This window comes from Solanum verrucosum, unplaced genomic scaffold (assembly GCF_900185275.1).
Source record: "Solanum verrucosum unplaced genomic scaffold, falcon-dt-bn FXZP01000268.1, whole genome shotgun sequence".
NCBI classification, from domain to species: Eukaryota; Viridiplantae; Streptophyta; class Magnoliopsida; order Solanales; family Solanaceae; genus Solanum; species Solanum verrucosum.
Genome location: NW_026019957.1, coordinates 3682407 through 3707772, shown reverse-complemented (window position 1 = coordinate 3707772; position 25366 = coordinate 3682407). Strand labels below are relative to the sequence as shown.

Below are 25366 nucleotides of genomic sequence, written 5' to 3'. Positions count from 1 at the left end.
AATAAAAACAATGGAGAAGAATTTGAAGAAATCAAACTCAGACTCGAACGACGACGTTCCGCCATCTACACATCCTTCTTTCTTCATTGGTTCATCTGTGATTCCAATAATCAATAAGCTTCAGGATATCTTCGCACCGCTCGGCGATATCGACGATCGACTTACCGGTCTCCGGCTGCCGCAAGTGGCGGTGATTGGTAGTCAGAGTAGTGGAAAGTCGAGTGTACTTGAAGCTTTAGTTGGCCGTGATTTTCTTCCACGTGGTAGTGATATTTGCACTCGCCGACCACTAGTTCTTCAGCTTGAGAAACGTTCTGCTGGAATTGGTAATGATTCGCTTGAATGGGGAGAGTTTGCTCACCTTCCTGAGAAACGATTCTATGATTTCTCCGCTATTCGCAGCGAAATTCTGGTCAGTTTTTTTTTTTTAAAAAAAATTAATTCCACCGGTTTTTGCTTGGACTGTTCAAAATTTTAGTATATATTTCTAAGGGAAGTTGTTTTTTTGACGTATACCTAGTATAATTTTTTCTATATGCACAATATAATTTTTCGAAGTGAATGTAGATATGCTTCCTCCCACCAGCCACCAACAAGTTAACTCTGTCCACTAAGGCTAAAACAGATGGTAATAATTAAGAAATCTCGTAGTAGTTTTTCTCTGTAGGGAATTGAATATGAGACCTTATTGTGCTCAACCAACTTCATTGACCACTAGGCTAACATGATACTGGAAATCACTGTGAGTTGGCTGGGAAATTAGAGTTGCCAGGCTCTATGAGCACGTTTCCCTTAGTTTTCTTTGCAGCTAATATGTTCTGTTTCTTTGCTTTTTCACATGCTACATTTGGAGTAATTGGAAATTTAAGCCTCCTGGATATGCAGTTATTTCTCCTGACTTGTATGCTGTTTCTATAGATAGATGGTGCTCCTTCTGTCCACTTTTACTTTTGCAGTTGTGCTACTATACTAAAGATAGATGCCCATTTTTACTAGTCCAATTTAGAAAATCGAGAGATAGATTACCACCTAGGTCCTAATATACCTTTGTTATTAACTATAGTCATTTCCCCATGCATTTTTCACAGTGTTGAATTTATTATATTCAAAGGGTTTATATAGTAAAATTGTCATTCTATTTATTGCTCCTTGAGTGTGTGCCAAATCAATACTCGACATGTACATGTGTGCTAAGGGAGTAATATTTTCTGTTTGGTCTTTTTTCTCTTTCTTCATAGTTAAAAAGTATATTGGAAGATTAAACTATACAGTCAGTTAATCAGCTTTATAATTTGAATTCTGACTTTGGTGTGAATTATGGACTCTGAATCATTGAGCTGTCCCTTGAGAAAACATATGATGTGTCCTTTTGTACTTCTTTTGATAAGGTAAAATAAAATACTTTCACAAAAGGGAAAGTTTTCATGCAAAAGCTACAGTGGAATGTGGTTATCTACAAAGTTCGCCCAATATTCTATGCAGACTGGACTTTAAAGTGTATTTAATTTTGTGTGTTTATGCCATTCTTTTGGAAGTTTGACTCTAGATATTCTCTATGTAGTTATGCTGTGAATGTTTACTAAGAGCTTCTCAAAATAGTGAGACTAATGACAAGTGGGGGCTAAAAAATTAGCAGGAATAGATTGGATGGAAATGGAAGCAAAGAAAGAAGATAATTTGTGGAGAAGTTAAAGAGAGCTATTTTATATCATAATCATGTTTGAGACTACGTTAAACTTGTTGGGGAACCAATGAAACCGGAATTGTCTGTTACTCCTTTATGTGAGATTTTGAATGCAAGAAATGTTCAGGAATTCCTGCATGGTCATGGAGAATTGGAGATGCAACTTTGTGCATGGAAGTAGGATGTTCATCTCATTTACTGATGCTTATCAACTTTTTGTTGTTTTCTTTCTGACTACTAGGTTGGAGATATCTTTTTTTCTTTAAATTAGAACTTGTCAATATACTGGGACTTGCATCTTTTTCATGCCTATTATGTGAATACACTGATTTTGTTAGTGCAGGCTGAAACAGAAAAAGAAGTGGGAGTGAACAAGGGTGTTTCGGATAAACAAATTCGGTTAAAAATCTGTTCTCCCAATGTTCTCAATATAACTCTTGTTGATCTACCTGGAATTACTAAAGTTCCTGTGGGTGATCAACCTAGTGATATTGAAGCAAGGATCAGAAATATGATAATGTCCTATATAAAACAAGAAACTTCAATCATATTGGCTGTTTCTCCTGCAAATGCGGATTTGGCTAATTCTGATGCACTACAAATGGCCAAACAGGTAGATCCAACTGGTAGGTCTCTGGTGTAGGTGTGTAGCTGTCTGCATAGTTTTAACTTATTGTTTTAGTACTTAAGTCATTTTTACATGCATACACGCAGACAAAATATGTTTTTGTCTGATTTATGATTTTCTTTTGATCTTCCACATCCAGTGCCTTGACTTGATAACTTAATTGGCAGGTACACGTACAATTGGTGTAATAACTAAGGTTAGTTTTCAAATTGTTCATTGGAGGTTAAAGAACATCTCCTTCACTTTCCAAAAGAAAACTATGTCATGAAAAAGGAAATTTGTGCAGCTATGTCTTCATTAGCATCTTAGTGAAATCACCAAAAAGCAGTGTGATCTTACTATTGTATTTTGGCTACAGCTAGATATAATGGATAAGGGTACCAACGCGAGAAACTTTCTGCTTGGAAAAGTTATTCCACTTCGTTTAGGTTATATCGGTGTTGTCAACCGCAGTCAAGAGGTATATTCTAGAATCTGTACTCAACCATCTGCTGTTTTTACTAAATCCCCATCATTTATCTGAACCATAGTAGTATAAGGAGATTACTAACTTGCAGTATCTATCTCACTTCATATCATCAAAAGCAATTAAAAAACTATTGTGTGATTACATCAAAGAATTGTGAGGTGAAGGATCCTCCTTAAGATTTTGTATCTTGTATCTCATCTTAAAGTTTAAGCTGTTAGAGAGAGTACATGCCGATGGTTTCTTTTGCTGTTCAGTTACCAACATCCCTGAGAAAGAGTTCCATCATCACATCTGTTTTTGGTGATTCAATACCATTCCAACGAGATTCTTGTTTCAACTGTCTATGTTTTCAAAATAAACAAACTCAAGTTGGTTTCCCCTCTTTGAATTTGAGGGGAGATGGTAGAATATCACTAGAATGTATGTCTAGATTCATATCTAATGTACTTGAATAAGAAAATCTTATAAAATATTCTACAGTATACCTTAGGACATTCTTTATTTAGTTATAAGTTATTTTCCTACCTTCTTAGCTGAGAGATTGATTATCAATTGTATTACTCGTAACCTACTTGTACATTATTACTTGGTCAAGTCAATGAATTTTTTTTTCCTTTCTATTTCATTTACTCACCAATACATCACGTACTTACATGGTGTTTATAATTCACATAGATCCAAGTATGATAATATAGGTGCTTTGCAGGATATTAACAACAATCGCCCTATCAGAGAAGCACTTGCTTATGAGGAGCAATTCTTCCGTGATTATCATGTACATGTCTGCTATTTTTCATTTCATTTTTTTTTTTGTAAATTCTTTACATTGATACATGGTAGTTGGCATTTGTTTGAAGGTATACCGTGGTTTATCTGATCGATGTGGAATCCCACAATTGGCAAAGAAGCTAAATCAGGTTAGAGCAAAAACTGATGGAGAAAGGATGGAGACACTGTCATATTTTCATATCAATGGTTCTAAATTATGTTAATTTACATACTGTAGACAAGTCTTTTGTGTTTCCCGAGAATTTGTTCAGTGCCTAGAAAGGCATTTTTAGATGCATTGCTGTAATTTAGAGGCAAAATTGGAAGATGTAGTTGGAGTTAATGCAATTGTCCTTAGAAGACACTTGTCCTTTCTGGATTGTGGTCAACCTTTTAGGAATTATGGAATTGATGTTTGTTCTTCATTTCTTGTCAGCATTGCAATAATGTTTCATTCATGTTAACAATGTCTTTTGCGCCTTTCTGTAGATTGATGCAATTGTAAAACGGTAACTTGGTTTACACTAATGCTTAGAAAGTTGGAATACAAACATCAAAATGAAATATCCTGTTTGATGGTCAATCTAGAAGGAGATCATTAACTTATCTCCCTGTGATATAAATCTGTGTTTTAAGTTTAAATAGTATTAGATAAGAGCATTAAGCTTAAGGTACTTTTGTTTTGTTTCAGATTCTGGAGCAGCATATTCGAAATGTTCTCCCCACTTTGAAGACCGATTTAACTTCTCATTTGGTTGCTGTTGAAAAAGAGTTGCGTGCTTATGGAGAGGCTTTGGAATCAAAAGTAAAAACAATCTGCTATTTTATTTTAAACCTGTTTGCTGGAGAGTGATTCTTTATGAATTACAGTGTCAAGCATGGAAATAATTGAAAGAAATTCTTAATCAGATTTTATATCATAGATAAATGAATATTATTTAATTTAAATAAGATACCAAAATATGGATGGAGCAATGTATTTCACTACTAGAGACAAGTATGGCATTGACTCTAACTTAACACCCTTGATTATCTTGTTGCATCCATGAGACAGGGAGAAAGAGGAGCGATGCTGTTGAATATTCTGACAAAATACTCTGAAGGTGAGAAGTATCTAGGTTTCTTTTTATTGCGGTTTGCTAGTTCCTTATGTCTTTTGGGAGCTTTGTACCAACTTCTCTTTAGCGATCATATTTTTTGAGTTACTAGGATGATAAAATTAGTAATACTTTAATTGTATGGCCTGAATATGATCTGTTGAAATATGTGACCATCTCATCTAAAATTCGTTAGAGAACATATTTTTTAGTACTTAATTATGTCTTCAACATGTCCTCTCACGTGCGAGCTTGGTTCAGAGCCAAACACGTGAAAATCCTTTAAATAATGGGTGATGGTGAGACTAGAACCAAGGACCTCCGTCCGATCTGATACCATGATAAGAAATAAATCTTGGGCCTAACTCAACACCAAAGGTAGCTTATGAGGTAAGGAATATCCAAAACCACATAAAGAGACCTACCCATCCCTCTACAACCATTATGAGACCAACACTCTTGATTAAGAAACGGATCTTGAGCCTAACTCAATCCTGAACGAGAGGATTGGCAAGACTAGATAAAAAGACCTACTAATCTCTCTATGTCGGTCTCTTCTATCAACAACCCCCCCCCCCCCCAAAAAAAAATAAAAATAAAAATAAGACGGGATATTTGGAGCATGAACAATATAACATGGTGATTAAACATTGGTAAACCAAGAATTTGAATGAGCCTAGCTCTGATACCATAATGAAATGTGAGATCATCTCATTTAAAAGTTTACACTGTTAGAAAATTCTTTTATTTACTTGTGGAAAAAGAGCCTGATATTCCCCTTAACTTTGCGATTTAGAGTTGATATACCCCTCCTTAAAAGAGTGGCTCACTTTTTTTTTATGAAGAAAAGTGGCTCATATATATTCTTGCCGTCCAACAAATAGAGCATATTTTTCCTTTTCATTAATAGACTCATATTAATTGAATTAAAAAATCATCTTTTTTTTTAAAAAAAATTTAAATTTAAAAATTTGGCTTTTAAAAATAACTCCCACACATTTATTTTTACTTCTCTAGACCCGACCCAACTAAAAAAAATACCCTACCCCCTCGTTGGCCGGTGTTTCATCAGAGCCCGCCGGCGGGCATGGAAGTATTTCCCTGTATCCTTGAACCTCTCGCCGTTGGAGTTGTTTAACATTCTTCTTCATCTTCAGAATCCTCTCTTGGCTTAGTTGAAATTGATCTCAAAGGAGCAAGAATCACAATTCCAGCAATCAACCACTTCTTGTTTTCTTCTTTGCTCCCTTCCAATTGGTGCTTTTTTGAAAATTCCATCTTTTAACAGAACCCCACAACCCCTAATTGCATTTAAAACAAGAAAACAGAAAAAAATGATCTCTATTGCTGTAAAGATTCAAATTTTGTCAGTATGCAAAGAAAGTTTGGAGAACTAAGACAAAGTTACCCTTATCTCAAAAAAAGTTTGGAGAACTAAGACAACATAGAACTCACACTCATATATTAGAACATGCTAAGACAGAGGAATACAGAGGATATCAAGTGAACTGAATGATGTTTTTTTTTTTTGCTGAAAGGCAGTAAGAATTACGAGAAGATGACCTATAGAACTAAAACAACATAGAACTCACACTCATATATGAGAACCTGCTAAGACAGAGTAATACAGTGGATATCAAGTGAACTGAACGATGTTTTCTTCTTTTAGCTGAAAGGCAGTAAGAATCAAGATAATATGAATGAACCAAAAGTATCTTTCTTGTTTTTTCAGATTCTGAATTTTCTTTTCAGTAGTAGAGATGAGAGAAAAAGGACATTTGAGTTTTTTTTCCAGTTGGGTTGGGTCTGATGGGGTAAAAATTAATGGGTGGGAGTTATTTTTAACAGTCACGTGACAAATTTTAAATATTTTAATTCCGTAAATATGCATCTACTAACGAAAAGGACAAATATGCTCTATTTGTTGGACGACGAGGATATATGTGAGCCACTTTTTGATGATTAGCTCTAAATGCCAAAGTTGAGGGGTTTATCAGACCCTTTTTCCCTTGCTTAATTATGTCTTCAACATGGTCTTATCGATGTTGAGCAAGATACTGTGTGGGAGTTTAATATGTATGTACCAGATTGGCTTGTATGTGAAAATTAAGGGTTATTATTCAAATACGATAACATAGATTTAACTTTAGATGTGCATATTCTCTTTCCCAGATTGCCTGGGTGAAACTAGGCAATTATTAGTCTGTAGCCACATTTAGTTCATCCAGACTCCTTTTGTTTCATTTTGGTTGGCCTACTCTCTGTCTGAAAAGATTGATCTTTTCCTTGAAGTGGTAAAAATTGCAATTTTAAAAGGTCAAAATAACACATAGTATTACCTCTCCTGTGTGGTTTGCCAGCTATTGCATTGGAGCGAGGGCTTTACCCTGTGCGCACTCAAAGGGTAGCGGATTCAAATTTCCCTTGTATAAAAAAATCATATAGCATTATTTTCATTTTTAAAAAAATTGATAAACATCTTTACAGTCTAGTCAGTTCTTCCAATAATCACTTCAACATTCTAACAAACAAGTTACACATAAAATGTTGTTGTCTTGAAACATTTTGCTAGTCAAAATAGGTTAATCAAGTCAAGATAGAGGGTGTAGAATTTTTGTTGCTTCTAACATTCTTGCATTTGTTGGTGATAAACAGCATTTTCTTCAGAGGTGGATGGTAAAAGTCAAGCAATGACCACTAAAGAATTGTCAGGTGGAGCACGGATTCACCACATATTTCAGTCAATTTTTGTAAAGAGCTTGGAGGTGCAAATTTTTGTTCCTCAGTTAGTTTCTTGCTGCTTCTGATCTTTCATGGACTAACTTCTCTAGTGAAGGGCTTAGTTCGATATTGTTTTTATATTCTTTGTTTAACTATTCACAGGATTTTATATACTTGATAATGTTACTGATGGCTTTTAGAGTAGCAGTAAGCTTTTAATGTTACATAAGGTAGTTATGTTGCTTTTTGTGTCACTGTAGGAAGTTGATCCTTGTGAAGATCTAAGTGACGAGGACATAAGAATAGCTATCCACAATGCAACTGGTCCAAGAAATGCGCTATTTGTGCCAGAGGTGCATGCCATGACAGTTAATTTATGCTTCAAGCAGAGCACCTACAATTCTTTCTATTGTAGAAATTGTTGGGATGATAATAATGGTACAAGTGTTTTAGGTCCCATTTGAAGTTTTGGTTAGACGACAAATAGCTAGGCTGCTTGATCCTAGCCTCCAGTGCTTGCGATTCGTCTATGATGAGCTTATAAAGGTGATAAAGGGGTATTGTTGACCAATATGACATTTTTCAGTTTCAATATTTAGGTTTCTTCTCTCATGAGTATCATATGAACACTCACAAACAAGATCCTTGCGGCACAATGGATATTCAGTTGGATGTACTTTTAAATATTCTTGCAGATTAGTCGTGCTTGTGAAACAGTTGAAATGCAGCGCTTCTCAGAGTTAAGAAGGCGACTAGAGGATGTCACTGCGAGGTTTCTACGAGATGATGTAAAACCCGCCGAAAGAATGATAACAAATCTTATTGATATGGAGGTATCTGATCTCTGATTGCATATTTGTTTGACCATTCTGCTTAAGTAGTGTCTTTAAACTAAACATTCTTCAGGTCACGTAGTGTAGATACTCTTACATCTTATGATTTATTCTCTTAGATGGTTAGGATAAACTCTTGAAGACAACAATTCTAGAGATATACGGAAGCAGCTATACCTCAATTCAGAACAAGTTGGGGTCGGCTATATGAATCCTTACTGATCATGATTCTTCATTTAAGTCATGTCAAGTCGACATTATGTAGAATAGTAAAGAGTACTAGAAGTTTTTTTTTCTTTTTTCCTTTTTGCATAAGAATCTCTAAAAATGGCTAATAGACTCCTAAAAAGAATAGGACCCAATGTAAACGTGCTAACATAAATAACAACAACATTCCCAGTGAAATCCCACAAGCGGGGTCTGGGGAGGGTAGAGTGTACGCACACCTTACCACTACCTCACGGCGGTAGAGAGGTTGTTTCCGGAAGACTCTCGGCTCGAGTACAACAAATCAAAGTAACATACATATTCCTAAGTAATTGGTATCACCTATAAAGATCTTTTTCTTCCATTATGCCCTATCTAGCGCCAAGTCTTGCATGATTCCAAGAGATTGTAGTGATTCCAAGAGATTGTAGGTATTTTTAAGACAACCTTCTTTCAGATGATCATTTCCTTCTAAGACCTTCGCATACCATGGTTTCACACCTGTGAACCTGTGCATCGTAGGATCATGACCAAACCATCTCAAGTGACCTCCTCTCATTTTATCTTCAATGTGTGCTACTTGCACCTTCTGGTGAATGTGGTTATTTTTCATTTTGTCTTGTTGATCACACATCCATCTTAACATCCAAATCCTTTGGACACTTGTGCGGAGATGTTGTACTTTAACAGCCTAACATGCAGTGGCGGAGCTAGGATTTTTAATAAAGGGGTTCAAAATTTGAAGAAGTAAACCACGAACTAATCGAAGGGGGTTCGACATCTACTATATATACGTAAAAAATAATGTTAATCATGTATAAATAGTAATATTTTCCGCCGAAGGGGGTTCATATGAACCCCCTAACTCTATGCTAACTCCGCCCCCCTGCTAACATGCACTCCCATGACCCATCCATATAACATTGTAATGTTTCAAGATTTTAAATGGATATAATAAGATTCAGTTTTTTCAACTGAAAGGTTTTTTTCATTGGGATCAGTGGTATCTCATTTTTATGAATTTTCTGATAACTGATGTCCTGTAAATGTATTTTGTATTTTAAGATTATTTATTCTCCTCTCTTTTATAGTCTACCTAGGACTATTATTCAAAAGTAAAAAGTCAAATAAGATGTATTGTCAATTTTCTCCTTAGTTTTTGTATTTCTATGGTTTGATTTATACATTCCATGCTTATTTATAGGAGTCAAAATATTAGCTTCCTATTTCTGATCAACCAACTCTTTAATTTATTTTAGATGGATTATATAAATTCCTCGCATCCCAATTTTATTGGTGGGACAAAGGCGGTTGATATGGCGCAAAACGAATTGAAGACTATGCAGGTACCACCAGCTCTGATTCTGTTTCATGTCTAAATACAATGTGCTTGCGCATGAGAAGTGGAATATTATATATAATTCTGTGTATATTCTATAGAGTTCTCAATAATTAGGAAATGCAATTGATGGTATGCAACCATGACCAAGACTTATATTTAATAAGTCTCATTACATAATAATTCAGTAAGCATTTTTCTCTTGTATCTTGGTCACCTGGTATTAGAGCAAGAGAAGGAATAACCACCAAACATGTTTTCTGGTGAAGTTCATTAAGTGCACTGCTACCTTGATATCAGTGCCGATTCGGTGGCCAAGTAAGTTAAATTATCACATCAGGGTCTTCTACTTCACGTATATAACACAATCATCAAAAGAGGTAGAAAGAAACACCCTATGTGCCACCTGAAGGAACGTCACTCTTTGCGCTAAGTCACGTGCCACAATTGTTCCATCAGTGCCATGTTAGCACTAAATTAGTTGACTCATCAGTGTCCGGAGGTGACTTGTGTATCAATTCTCACTTCCCTATCCTCTTCTTGTGATGCGACGCTAAACTTGCTCTCTGTTCTAGTCCTGCCCAGCCTGAAGCCTTTAAACTCTCTCTCCAAATCTCTAGTCTATCTTTAACTTCATTGCGTGTCCTGCCGATCAATACTATGATGTCTGCAAATAACACACACCATGGTAACCTATGTTGGGTCTCGATATTAAATTTCCCATGCTTCAGATGTCCATCCATGTTGTGTGTGTGTAGTCCATATCGGTGGATGAGGAGAAATTGATCTTTTTATATGGTTTTGGGCAATCTTCACCTCTTGATATAACTTTTGGGGTTGAGTTCAACCTAAATTCCATTAACAAGGGTAAAACATATAAAATTGTAATAAGTTGCAATATATGTCCATTTTGTTAAAAAATTAGCACACAGAAGTGTGCATTTGTTCTAACAAAATTGTAATATGTTTAAACAGATACACATTCTGTTGACATAGATGCAAAATTATGTGTAGTAATTTCCAACATAATTGACATCAAATAACAGACTTGACACCTAACGAATCAACTTATGCACATAGTTTAGAGCCAAAAAGTACTACATCATCGAAAGATAAATTATAGGTAATTCTAATGCTTAGGCAAAATACTAACGATATAAGCAATTTCTAAATCACAACTACAAGCATGACAATGAAAATCGACATGTTCATCGTCATTATCAAGAGGCCAGCCATTTTTTGCGAAACGACGCTGATGTTGAATAGTGCAAGGAGCAGGTCTTTCTCCCAAAAGTAAAGGATTCTTCACCCAAATATTTGCCAAGATTTCTACTAAACTATTTCAACATTCTCTTGTTATTTTTCGAAGTGACTCTATTTCTTTCATGTGCCAATCAATATTACCCCTTCTCGCCTGGATTTACCGCCCAAGAAGATTGAAATTATGCCAATCATATACGATGCCCCAATGTGGCTTTCTTTTGCTGGTTGCTTCAGCAATTCCACTGCAAGTTCTGACCTATCGTTTTTGAAAAAGTCCATTTGGAAAAGAAACACAATTAAGTGTACATTAGTATTAATTAGGCTGAATAATCGATAAACCGTTAAAATTGTCAGTAATTATTACCACGCCATTTCTGTGTAAGACTTCTGTATTCCCACATTCTCTGCATAGCTCCATGAAAGAAATAACTTTATTTATCTTCTTTTCGTTCTGCACTAGTCATGAAACAATCGGAAAGTCTACCAGCATTACCTTCTGATATATGTATCATTCATTTACAACTTCATTAAAAACCTTGCAACTAAAAAATAAATCTGTTAGGAAACAAAATTTAAATTATATATTGTAAATAATAGATTTATAAATGTATATACATATCTTAATTTGACATTGATTAAATTTTTGAAGGAAAAAGAAGCAACCCTTGCAAAAATTTCAGTAAACAATTTTCTTCTTGGGAACAATTGATGAACTTTTGTTCTTCGATTGAATCCCTTTCCAAGCAGTTACTTACTGAATGTTTTTAACGGTTGCTTCTTTTTCCTTCAAGAATTTAATCAATGTCAAATTAAGGTATGTATATATATTTATAAATCTATTATTTACTACGAAAAATTTAAATCTTGTTTCCTAACCGATTTATTTTTTAGATGCAAGTTTTTTAATGAAGTTGCAAATGAACGATACGTATATCAGAAGGTAACACTGGTAGATTTTCCGATTGTTTCATGGCAAGTGTTAAACAAAGAAAAGATAAATAAAGTTATTTCTTTTATAGAGTTATGTAGAGAATATGGGAATACAGAAGCCTTATACATAAAAGGCATGTTAATAATTACTAACAATTTTAAAGGGTTTATCGATGTATTCAACATACTTGATACTAATGTATAATGTATATTTAAATGTGTTTCTTTTTCACAAATGGAGTTTTTCAAAAACCATAGGCTAGAACTTGTAGTGGAATTGCTGAAGAAAGCAACAAAAGGAGACCACATTGGGGAATCGTATGTGATTGGCATAATTTCAGTTTTCTTGGGCGGTGAATCAAAGCGAGAAGGGGTAATGTTGATTGTCAGCATGAAAGAAACATAGTCTCTTAGAAAAATAACAAGGAAATGCCGAAAGAGTTAAGTAGAAATCTTGACAAATATTTGAGTGAAAAATCCTTAGTTTCGGAAAAAAGACCCACTCCTTGCACTATTCAGCATCGTGTTCGTAGGAATGGCTAGCCTCTTGATAACGACGATGAACATGTCGATTTTCATTGCCATGCTTGTAGTTGTGATTTAGAAATTGCTTATATCGTTAGTGTTTTGTCTGAGCATTAGAATTACATAGTAATATTTTCTGATTGTGCAATACTTTTTGGCTCTAAACTATGCGCATAAGTTGATTAGTTAGTTGTTCGGGCGAAGCCACTTGATATTGAATTAATTTTTTCATCCTAAAAAAAAGTCTATTATTTGATGTCAATTCTGTTAGAAATTACCACACAGTATTTTGCATTTGTTCCGACAGAATGTGCATCTATTGGAACTTATTACAATTTTTGTTGGAACATATGCACACTACTATGTGCTAATTTCTATTGCAACATATTAGTGTTAAATGTCAGAATTGACATTTGTCCCAACGCATTACAATTCTTTTGGAATAGATGCACACTTCTGTGTTGTAATTTTCAACAAAATTGACATATGTTGCTACAAAAGTGTAACCTTACACATCTAATTATTATGTAATTTAATATGATTCTGATATAAAACAATGATTAATCATCGTATATAGTATTATAACGTTGCTTTTATATAAGGTTCAATGTAATAATTTTTATCAAATTGGCCAATTCATCAATCCATTAAGGATAATATCATTGGTTGATCATCTAATCACTATGTAATTCAATATGATTGGGATATAAAACAATAATTAATCATCATATATAGTGTTATAATATTGTTAATCACTAAAATAAGGTTAAATATAACAGTGTTCATTAAATTGGTCAATCCATCAAATTGACATATGCCAATTATGTTGGAAATTACCACATAGAAATGACATTTGTCCCATGATATTACAATTCTGTTGGAACAGGTGTACACTTCTTTGTTGTAATTTCCAACAAAATTGACATATTTTGAAAGGTTGTAATTTCCAATAGTATTGACATATGTTGAAACAAAAATGTAACTTTACACATTTAGTTACTACGTAATTCAATATGATTATGATATAAGACAATAATTAATCATCATTATATAGTGTTATAACATTGTTTATTACTCCCTCCGTCCCATTTTATGTGACACTTTTCAGATTTCGAGATTAAAACAAGTCTATTTTTTACCGTAAATTTTTCATTGATCTTTTAAACATTTGTAATTATCAATTATTGTGACTTATAGTACTTTTTACGTAGTTTACAAATATATAAATTTCGTTTCAAAAAAATTGAAGATTTCATGCGCAAATTCCCGGTCAAACTTAAACTGTTTGACTCTCGAAAAACGAAAAGTGCATTGGGACAGAGGGAGTACTAAATTAAGGTTAAATGTAATTTTTTATCAAATTGGTCAATTCATCAATCCATTCAGGATAATATCATTGATTGATCATCTAATCAATATGATTATGATAATTAATCATCATATATATTGTTATAACATTGTTTATTACTAAATTCAGGTTAAATGTAATAATTTTCATCAAATTGATCAATCCATTCAGGATAATACCATTGGTTGATCATCTAATCACTATGTAATTCAATATGATTTTGATATTATGATTGTGATATTTGACAATAATTAATCATTATATGTAGTGTCATAACATTGTTTATTATTAAAATAAGGTTAAATGTAATAATTTTCATCAAATTGGTTAATCAATCAAATTGACATTTGTTGCAACAATGTCAATTATGTTGGAAATTACCATGCACAATTGACTTATGTTCCAACATATTACAATTCTGTTGCAACAAAGTTTGCACCACCTTACACTTCCATGTGCAGAGCCCAACCCATAACTGGCCTAGAAAACTAAAATGGAAAAACAATGAACGGCCCATTCCTTTGTTATCCGGAAGGGATTTTATATATATGTGAGTGTATCTAGGGTTTGTTTCCTAATTAGGTTCCTTTTCCTTCGTCTCCTTGGCGCTTTCTCCTCTCCTCTTCATCTTTACTCTTCTCGCCATCTCGCCGATATGTTACCACCTTGGACTAATCCAAGTCTCTGTCAGCAGTTGCTCTGGGTCATCAATGTTATGATGTTGTTCTTTATGAAAGCTGTTGTGTCAGCTAACATGCATCATTTTGTTATTAATATTTTAAAAAATCCTTGCTGATTTTGTGCATTTCACTGTTTAAGGTGGGTCGACCTCAATCTGACAATGATAGAGTGTCATCGGCAGGTGAGCTCCTTCAAACTTATTAAACTGCCATGCCTTTTTAAGTTCTTCCCACGCCTGATGTCCCTTTTTTATCATCTACTCTTATTTTGTTGCTGATAATGCAAGATGAATAGAAGAGAGCAAAAAATTGAAAAGAGGCTGGTTAGAGTTTTCTTTTGGTACCTGGGTTGGGGAGGGGGGAAGGGAGGCTTGAAGCAACAGTGTGGAGAAGTACGTTAATCTGGATATCTTAATCACTGGTGATTCATTTTGAAGCATTTGTTATTGTTTCATTAATAGAATATATTTATTCGCTTAACTGCTTAAACAGTCTATGATGTGGCTTCTTGGTTCAGAGAGAACTCAATGACAGCATTGAATTGTTCGAATTAGTTTTTTTCTTGCTATTGTTTGTAGTTCTCCTGGTTGAATGAATCATCATCAAATTTTGAGAGTTTTTAAGACATCCTATTAGGTTCTCGAAACCTACTGAAACTTTAGATAAGAACAAATTATTACCTAAGGTTTTCAACTTTTGGTATGGTTGCTATATTGCAGATTTTGGGGTTTTTGCTTGCATATATACTCAATGTGATTTCGAAGCCTTGCAACCCCATTGTGACATCTTGGGTTGACTTTGTAATTAAATTGAAGTTGATAACTGAAAACCATGGTGGAAGTTCAGGATTGGAAAAATGAAAGCAGATCTCAAAGATTCTTCTTCTTTTTTATATTCTATTTAATAAAAGAATAATCTAAGCCTGTAGGAGTTCGTTTAATTTTGTGAGTGGAGATAATTAAGGATTATAACAATTAAAGACTACAGGGAGAATTAGCTGCTTTTTTGATGGCACAAAATCTATGTAAAGCTTGCATATCTTTGTGTGATCTTTACACAAATAGCTGGCCTGATACATTGTTTACTTCTCCTAGCCGGTATACATAAATTATTCATTGATTATACATGGGCTATATGCATATTATATATGGATGATACATATATTATATATCCACATGTTTTAGTTTAAGGTGCGGCTGTTCAATTTTTTTACTTATATCTTTTATGTAAGACTTCATATTTTGTATGGTAAGGTTGAAAATACGCCTAGAAAGGCAAAATTGGGACTTCAGGAGGAAAAGAGAAGTCTGATACCATGGAAAGTTGTTCCACTAGTCACTATGTGGGTTATATGGAAGGAGAGAAGTAAGGTAGCGTTTGAAGGAATTGACCATGATTTGTAAAATTACGAAGAAGTCTCTTGTTTCTAGTGTCTTTTTGGTGCATCCATGAGGTTGCTCTTTCTATAGAAGATTGAGTTTCTTTTGAGAGAACCATGGTTTGGTGTAGGTTCTCTAGTTTTTGACATATAGCTTATACGGGGGATTCCCCACCATTAATAAATTATTTATCTTGATAAAAAAGCCTAGGAAGGGCAATTACTGATTGATTGCTGTGTTTTTGTTGTAGAAGCCATTAAATGTGCCTCCTGCTCATACACTCATTAACGTTAAACTCCGAAAGTGGAACATAAAAGTTTTTGATCACGTCTTAGTTCATAATAATGTAAAATGAGATGATCAAATTTAAAACTTTAGCACTTGTGAAGAGACATATTGTGCGTAATTATTGTTGATTGTTTTTTTTTAATGAAGTAATTAGTTCTATTGCCGGCATCAAGTAGATGCATAATAGTTACAAAAGCAAAGTAGCAAAAGGTCAGCTCTCCTTTACATTGTTAGTTAAGAGTCAAGGAGCTGACAAAGTTCAGAAATGAATCAGGGAAATCTATAGGGGATAAATAAACCCAACTATACAAAAACATGAGGCAATTAGCTTTTAAAGATTGGTAGGTAGTTGATATTCCATCAAAGCATCTTCTCTTCCTTTCATTCCAGATACTCCAAAAAATGGCTGCAGGTATCATCTTCGAAATTCTCTTGATGGTGCTATCAACTTTTCAGCAACTCCAGCTTATCAAAACATCCCTGATATTTTTTTTTTTGAAACTTGGTAACTTTGTATTATAACACAATAGTACATGGGCAGTACTAAACCTTATATACAGATGAACTCCAAAAACTCCACTATTCTAAATCTAAACTGAATCTAAAACATCAATTATAGAGACAGTTTCATTTGAGTATAATTGATTGCACCAAAAACATAACAACAAAATGCAGTTGAGTTTAACTTTCTGCATACTATTCTCTACGCTCTCAAAACACCTAGAATTTCTCTCTTTCCAGATTATCCACCAGATTGAAGCAGGGATAATTCTCCATCTCGTTCTGTCTTTAGCTAGCACTCCTGCCTCCTCCCAACTTTTTAGGGCTTCAGTAATTCTCCTAGGCATAGCCCAGGATATGCCTTTGAGACTCAAGAATACCCTCCATAATTGTTGAGTAAATTTGCAGTGTAGAAATAGATGGCTAACAGTTTCTGATGTTTCTCCACAAACAAAACACCTAGAACATAAGGTTATCCCCCTTTTCATAACATTATCCTGTGTCAAAGCTGCTTCCTTAGCTAGCAGCCATATAAAACATGAGACTTTATAAGGAATTCTGCCTTTCCAAATTTGTCTCCATGGCCAGATAGGAATCTGTTGACTTGGTTGCTCCATCAACCTGTAAGCTGCACCTACTTTAAATATACCTTTGCTGCTTCCTTTCCACCATAATGCATCCTCTTCAGCCTGGAGTCCATTGAAGTTTCCAACAATGTTGAGAAATTCTGCCACTCTCATCACTTCCCAGTCATTGAGATGTCTTCTGAACTGGAAATTCCAGCCCTGTGTTGTCCAAATCTCTGCAATGGTCCTTTGTTGTGATAGAACTAGGTTATATATGTCTGGAAAGAGGAGTTCCAGATTACCTGACTCATGCCATTCATCTTTCCAGAATTTGGTCTTGTTCCCATTCCCCACTTTCACCTTGGAGTTGAGTTTGACTTCCTCCCATAATTCTCTTATGGATCTTCATAAACTGACCCCATAAGGTGAAGTCACATCCTTGGTCATCCAACTATCTTCCGCCTCATATTTGGCACCTACCACTCTTTTCCACATTAACTGATCTTCAAACGAGTACCTCCACAACCATTTCATTCTGAGTGCTTCACTTTGGAATATCAGATTTTTTATTCCCAATCCGCCATTCTTTTTCCCAGTTACCACAGATTCCCATTTCACCATGTGATATCTTTTCTTTTTGCTGTTACCTTGCCACAAAAAACTCCTTCTTATCCTATCCAATTTTTTGATGACCCCTGCTGGAATAGGAAATAATGACATCATATATGTTGGTAGAGCATTAAGTACCGAGTTGATGAGGGTCAACCTCCCTCCCATTGATAAGTATTGAGTTTTCCATCTAAGCCAATTTTTTCTCACACTTCTCTATCACGCCATTCCAGATTTCAATAGGCTTGGATTTTGCTCCCAAAGGCATGCCCAAGTAGGTTGTTGGCAAAGTGCCAACTACAGCCCCAAGAATTGAGGCTATATAACTCATATTATTGACCTCATTAATGGGATACATAAAGCTTTTCCGCCAATTAATGTGCAGGCCAGATACCCCTTCAAATAGGACCAGTATCACCCTTAAATTTTTCAGTTGTTCTTCCTCTGCTCCACAGAAGATGAGTGTATCATCGGCATATTGAAGGTGTGTCACTTCCAAACTTTCAGCACCATCTCTCGACACATCAAAACCTTTCAACCATCCTCTTGTGTTAGCTGTCTTAATCATTCTGTTCAGACCCTCCATAGTGATTAAGAACAGGAAAGGTGATAGTAGGTCACCTTGCCTGAGCCCTCTTTGTGAGCTGAAAAAACCTGCAGGAAGCCCATTGTTTAGAACAGAAAAGTTTATTGTTGAGATACAGAACATAATCCAGTTCATCTACTTTTGTCCAAATCCCATCCTTTCTAAGATCTTCATCAGGTACTTCCAGTTAACATGATCGTACGCTTTTTCTATGTCTAACTTGCAAAGAATGCCATGCTTTTTCTGTTTAGTCCTAGAGTCTACTGCTTCGTTAGCAATCAAAACTGCGTCCATGATTTGTCTCCCTTTTATGAATGCCATTTGTTGTGAATCCACCAGTTTGTCTATCACACCCTTCAGTCTCTCTGTGAGTACTTTAGATAGTATTTTATAAATACTACCTATACATCCTGATATTATGACGCATGACCCATTTGAGACCAAAAAAGAGCTAAAAATATCTCCATCAGTCTGCTGCTATTTGACATTGTAGAAATAGGTGGTTGTGTGTTTCTGCTTCCTTCGTGCACATATAGCATCTGGTAGCAATCTGAAACTTCCTTCTGGCCAGGTTGTCTTGGTTCAGGCAAGCTCCATGAAGTGCAATCCAGCTGAAGCAACTAATCTTAGGGGGCAGTTTGATTTTCATGTAAGCTTCCAAGGCCAGTGGTCTGTAATTGCATTTTGTAGGCCTAGAAGCTTGAATGCTGCTTTAACTGAGAACTTCCCACCCCTTTTTTCTCCTCAATTGAGTTGGTCTGGTGTTTCACTGTTAATTGCAACATTGTGAAGTGCTGCTAGTAGGCTGACCAACTCCTCCATTTCCCAATCCTGTATGCTCCTTCTGTGGATGATGTTCCAAGAATTCCCTTCTCTATACTGCTGAATAGTAGAGTTTGGGTCCCTTGCTATCTGGAACGTGTTAGGATAAGCGACCATTAAAGGGGAGTTGCCTATCCATTTGTCTCTCCAGTAACTGATATGTTGTCCATTCCCTGCTATTAAGTGTGTGTTGAGAGAACTTCTCCCATAATTTGCTTATACTTCTCCAGACACCAACTCCATATGGCTCTGTTGAAACATTAGAGCACCAGTGGTTTAGGGCTCCATGTTTAGCAATAATCACATCCTTTCAAAGACTCTGCTCCTCTTGAGTGTATCTCCACAACCACTTCATAAGTAGGCATTTGTTGTGCAGTGCTAATTCTCTAATGCCCAGACCACCTAGCTTTTTTGGTAACAAGACTGTTGGCCACTTGACCAAATGGAATTTATGGCTGTTGCTATTCCCTTCCCATAGAAAATTCCTTCTAGTTTTGTCCAGTTGCTTCAAAGCTTTACTGGATATGGGATGTTACAACAACAACAACAACAACAACCCAGTGAAATCCCACTAGGTGGGGTCTGGGGAGGGTAAATAGTACGCAGACCTTGCCACTACCTCGTGGAGGTAGAGAGGCTGTTTCCAGGAGACCCTCAGCTCAAGAACATCAAATCTAAGTGACAGGATATGGGATGTTGATTGTGTTAATTAATATACTAGATTTGTTAGTGATTTGTGTTTAAACCATGCGTTGGGATGGGTTTGTCTCTGATACCATAATAAAGAATTGATATTGGACCTACCTCAACCCCGAAAGCTAGCTCAAGAGGTGAGATTGCCAAGCCATATAAAGAATCCAAAATCCCTTCACATTGCAGATGTGCGATTCAACATACGTATCTTCGAGTTAGCACAATTTAAGATAGATATTGCTATCTCACAAAGAAAGTATGCTTTGGATATATTAGAGGAAACATGCATATTAGACTGTGCCGACCTACAAAAGTCCTGGGGATCCAAATGTTAAACTTGTTTCTGGATATGCGGAGACAACCGGAAGGCTCTAACAAATATGGAAGACTGGTCGGCAAACTGAATTATCTCACAATTGTACAATCAAATATTTTATTCGTAGTAAGTGTGGTATATCAGTTCTTCAAATTTCAGCTTTGTGGTCATTGTTATGCAGTAATCCACCTCCTCTGATAGATTAAAAGAATTCCAGGACAAGGAAGGTTATTTGAAGACAAGGATCACTTATGACATTGTCGGATTTACTGATGTTGATTGGGGAGGTTCTCAGGCAGGTAGACATTCCACTTATTGGATGTTGTATTGTGATGGGAGGGAACCTAATCTCGAGAAAATAAAAAGCAAGAAATATTGAGTTATGGTGTTTGCAACCTGTGAGCTTTTTTCGTGGTTGAAACAACTTCTCCCAAAATTAAGGTGTGCTTCAAATAGATTGATACGTGACAATGAAGCTACTTCCGCATTCCCGCAAATTCAGATCTTTCTTGAAAGAACAAAACATATAGAGGTAGATTTTCGTTTTTAAGATAGAAGATTGAGTCTGGATGAGGTGACACTACATTCATTCGATCAAATGATCAGCATGCAAATGCTCTTATCCAAATACCTCTAAGGACACCTTGGCTTTCATATTTGCAACGAGCTTGAAGTCTATGAAATGTCGGCTACAACTTGAGAGGCTGTGTTGATTGTGTTAACTGATACATAAGATGTGCTTATGATTTGTATTGATTTAATTATTGTAAATCAGCCACATAATTGATTATCTAGATATTTAACTTCCATGTTGTAAACCACATTATTCCAACATAATTATAAAATTCCAACCATGCCTGAGTGAATTGTCTAGCTTTTGAGTTGAATCATCTCTATTTCCTCAGTTATTAATCAGACATCGACACATTATATTCATCTCATTTTGACCTTGTGTCTAATTGGTAACAAAAGAGAATGGAGTTCTATCCTGAGATAGTCTGAGGATTCACAAAACTGTTTTTGTTCTCCAGACAATTCATCAAATTTTCTCACATTCAGTGTCATGGTAAGAACCATGTCCGACTGATGTTGTGTTTGATATAGTGCAAGTAGATATGTTAAATAGGGAACTGCTGTTGATGGTACAAATGATTTGTTTTACATATGAAATAAATTCAGAGACTAGGATATTTTACCAAGATCTTGGCCTTAAAATAATTTTTTATTCGAACACTAGTGTGTGACTTCTACATTTCCTTCTGTTATAGTAACATGTGAAGCTGCAACAAAATGTATTTTAGGTACCTCAACCACAAGGACATGGGGTGTTACTTCCCTATTTGGAATCCGGGGATCATCAGTAGGGCATTCATCTAAGAGACATGCTACTGAAGTGGTGCATGATATTAATCTGGCACCCCCTGTTATACAATTGAAAAATGTAAGTACATACTATTCAATTACATGTCATAAAAGAGAGGAACAACAGACATGGCGATGAAATATCTTATATTTGTGATTCATTCTCTCACTCTCTTTTTAGCCACCGCCGGTCTTGAGGCCTGGAGAAACTGAAACAGAGTATCAAGTCGAGATTATAGTGACGAAACTGCTCATAACATCTTATTATGATATTGTGAGGAGGAATATACAGGATTTGGTTCCAAAAGCTATCATGCATTATCTGGTATTTTCCCCTCTGTTAACTCCTTGGAGACATGTATTATGTAGCCATTTTTGTGTAAGTTTTTCCTTTGCGCTGTGTTTGCCGTTTGTTATCACTCACTTCTGATTTTCTCCAGGTCAATCATGCTAAGAGAAACCTTCTTGGCACGTTCATCGAGAAGTTGTACCGGTATGCTCATTGGGACTAGTGTTTATATTTAATATTATTGGGTTACCGGATGTTATAAATCTCACGTAAATTGATTTGACATCCTTGCTAAACTTGTAACCAGTATGCTAAAGAATCTGAAAATATGATCTTACTTAAACTAGGAGTACCTTGTCATAAGCAGGCAACTCATTCTCAGCTTGTGCTTTTTCTTAATCGGATGGTTTAGAGTTCCTTTCACCTGAGTCGATTATGCTTCTGGTTGTTGTCTTAGGTTTCCTTCTTAATTTCTTTCTTTGTCCACATTTGTTGTTAAGCTTTTTGGATGATTTGATTGCAACTAGATATAAATCTTTTCTAGATAGAAAATGGTAGAAGTTTGAGATAGGTGACTAATATGGACAGCCAAACCAGTACTTTCATGGGCTGCAACTAACAAACCTAGCACAGCTTGTTGATCATGTAGAATTACCTTGTTTACTACAAACTTAAAGTTATAAACAATTTCTGATCATTTGACTGTTTCTCCTTGAGTCGCCCACAGCGAGAACCTATATGAAGATTTGTTGCGAGAGCATGATGATGTTGTCATTCAAAGGAGGACGACTCTAGAGATGTGCAATGCTCTGCGACAAGCTGTCGAGGTTAGTTAAACTTGGTTGCTGTGTTAATTATAAATCAGTTTTGCTCTTGTTTAGGACCACAGAAATTGCAATGGTGACTTGTTTACCTTCAGAAAAGATGTACAAACAGTCGGTGTAGGTTAAGATTGTTTTTGATGTGGCCTGTGCATGTATGATGCCAAGAAAACCAGATTTTACTCCAGGCCTCCGAACTGCATCTTATTGTTATTTACATTTTGAATTCAAACTATTTATACACATGATATAGGCATCACATTTCAAGCATTCTGCCCTGGACTACTCCTCTTTTTGTTCTTTTCGCTAAAGCACAAATAAAATTGCTAAGCTGAAACTTTGTTTCTTCACATTTTTCTGTAGACACTCGATGAGTTCGTTGTTGATGTTTCTACCCTAAGTTCAAGCGACAGTATGGATGCATTGCCAAACTTTTCTTACCTTTCATCAAACTCATACTCAAAATCAAGCACTTGAACTCCAGGTAATCCAAATCTTATATACAACACTCTGTGAGTTAATACAGTTTTGCCTCCAGCTATATCAATCGATTGGTGGAATTATTCAAGCATCCATTAGGTGTATGAACTTGTATAGTAATCTGTTTTGAGTTAGTAGATGAATTGTATAGTAATATTCTTTGTGAGTTGCTTGTAATGAGCAAATTATTACTCCAATGGAAAAGTTAAATTGCATTCTGAGCAGGTTCATTCCTAAATGAAGAAGCAATTATATAATAGCTGGAAAGAAACTTTGCTATATTAAAGCCAGGAATAACTGTCACTAGCACCTTAATTAAAATGTTAATTTCTTATCAAAACAATAAAAAAATATACCAAAAGAAGTAACATTTTTTATGTTGACATGTATTATGTCTTTAGGAAAGTACCCTCTTTTATGTCTTTTTCTTTTATTTGTTCAAAAACAAACATTTACTCCAAAGTTTTTTTTGATGTAATAAAGATGATATTACTTCTACGCAAAAATGAATTTGAAGTTACCTAGAGAAGTTTAGTAGTAAAAATTTATTGTAATATGCTTACATTATTGTTGGTTATAAAGATGATAAGACTTGTACGCGTTGAGCAACTAGGAAGAATGATTGAAGTGGAGTTGTTACTTAGCAACTTGAAGGAAATATTTTGGTGAAATTTTTATATTACAAACAAATAATATTATTCAGTGTAATCTAAAGAAAAGTTTTCAAAGCATGATTTGAAAAATAATACGAAAATAAAATAGCAAGATAGCGCCATGTAGTAATACATATTAAAAAAATAAGAGACTACAATTACTAAATAACCCATGATAGTGTGACAACGCTCGACTAATTACCAGTCATTTATCTTGATTTTCAAAGTTCAAACCTTCTTATCTAGACTCATGTTTTCAATAAGAGGAAATTGCATCATCTCTTATCTAATCACTTTCTATCATATTCTTTTTCGACCTTCCTCTACCGTTTCTATTTGTTTATTATAATCAACTTCTGACACCTCCTAGCTCTTTTATATTTATTTACTATTGAGTATAAAAAAAACATGGTTGGAGTTTTTTCCACATTTCCTTATTTTGATTCTCAACCACACAAATAACAAGCTGTCTTGTAAAAAGTGCCGTTAATTTTATTTTTTTGGAAAAGGAATTTCTAACATTAAAAATTGACCCCAAAAATGCACCAACATAGATCTGTCAATTCATTTTCCAACGTATTACAAGTTTACAACCAAGAAACAGCAAATTATTTCTGTAAGAAAAAGAGTAAATAATTGAAACGGCATTTTTCCTATAATAAGAACAAAACAATCATATAATCAATAGAAATTTACAACCACTACCTATCGAATATGCATAGAATAAATCCATTCTCGTATAATAACTTACAAATTACATAGGAGAAGACGTAAATTATTTGTTAACATGAAATATCATCTGTTATACTAACTTAATCGTCCATGTCGACTACGAATTTTGTTATTCTTTTCTTATTGTACATTATTCCAAAAGCAAATAGTTGAAATCAAATGGAGAAAGAATAGTTATCAGATGATTTATTTTTTTGGATAATGACAGTTCAATTCAAAAGAGATTCTCTACAACTGGATTCCACCAGCTTATTTGTGTTTTATTTTTATTAAAAAATAATTCTTAATATTATTTGATGTATGAATTGGTTAAAGCATACTTTATTTAACTAATCATGTTGAGTATTAAATATTCTATTTCTACCTTAGTAGTAATGGACATGATAAGGTATTGAAAACTTCAATATTTAAATTTTAAAAATACTATATATCATTATGATAAAATATTAAATTCAACTTTGATTTTTTATGGTATATTTGTTCGATTTTGTCTTATATATACTCATATAATAGAGAATAATAGCTTCAATATTTCGTCATTTCATATATAAACATTCATATCTCTATTCTATTCCATGAAACAATATATAAATTATCATATAACTTATATATATATATAAATTATGTTAAATCAAATATCATCATGATGAATTTTAAAACATAGGTGAAAAGAAAATACTACTAAACGTAATATTACTTATACCTGAATAATTTAGCTCCTAACTAGCTACGAAGTACCTAGTCACAGTATTAGCTGTCGATCCCTCTTCCGTAATT

The 25366-nt window shown here is 34.7% G+C and overlaps 1 protein-coding gene across 1 annotated transcript; it reads left to right on the top strand.

Moving 5' to 3' along the window:
• The first annotated feature begins 10 nt into the window (after positions 1-10).
• LOC125814392 (dynamin-related protein 3A-like) lies at positions 11-23455 on the top strand. The gene is given in 21 exon segments (XM_049493841.1): positions 11-412; positions 2028-2310; positions 2480-2508; positions 2671-2772; positions 3488-3556; positions 3639-3698; positions 4241-4354; positions 4604-4652; positions 7302-7411; positions 7628-7720; positions 7821-7913; positions 8063-8200; positions 9667-9753; positions 14632-14674; positions 14788-14855; positions 14857-14884; positions 21554-21693; positions 21796-21939; positions 22055-22107; positions 22631-22730; positions 23088-23455. Coding segments are annotated over 21 exon segments (2319 nt in total). The 3' UTR covers positions 23202-23455.
• Positions 23456-25366: the final 1911 nt, after the last annotated feature.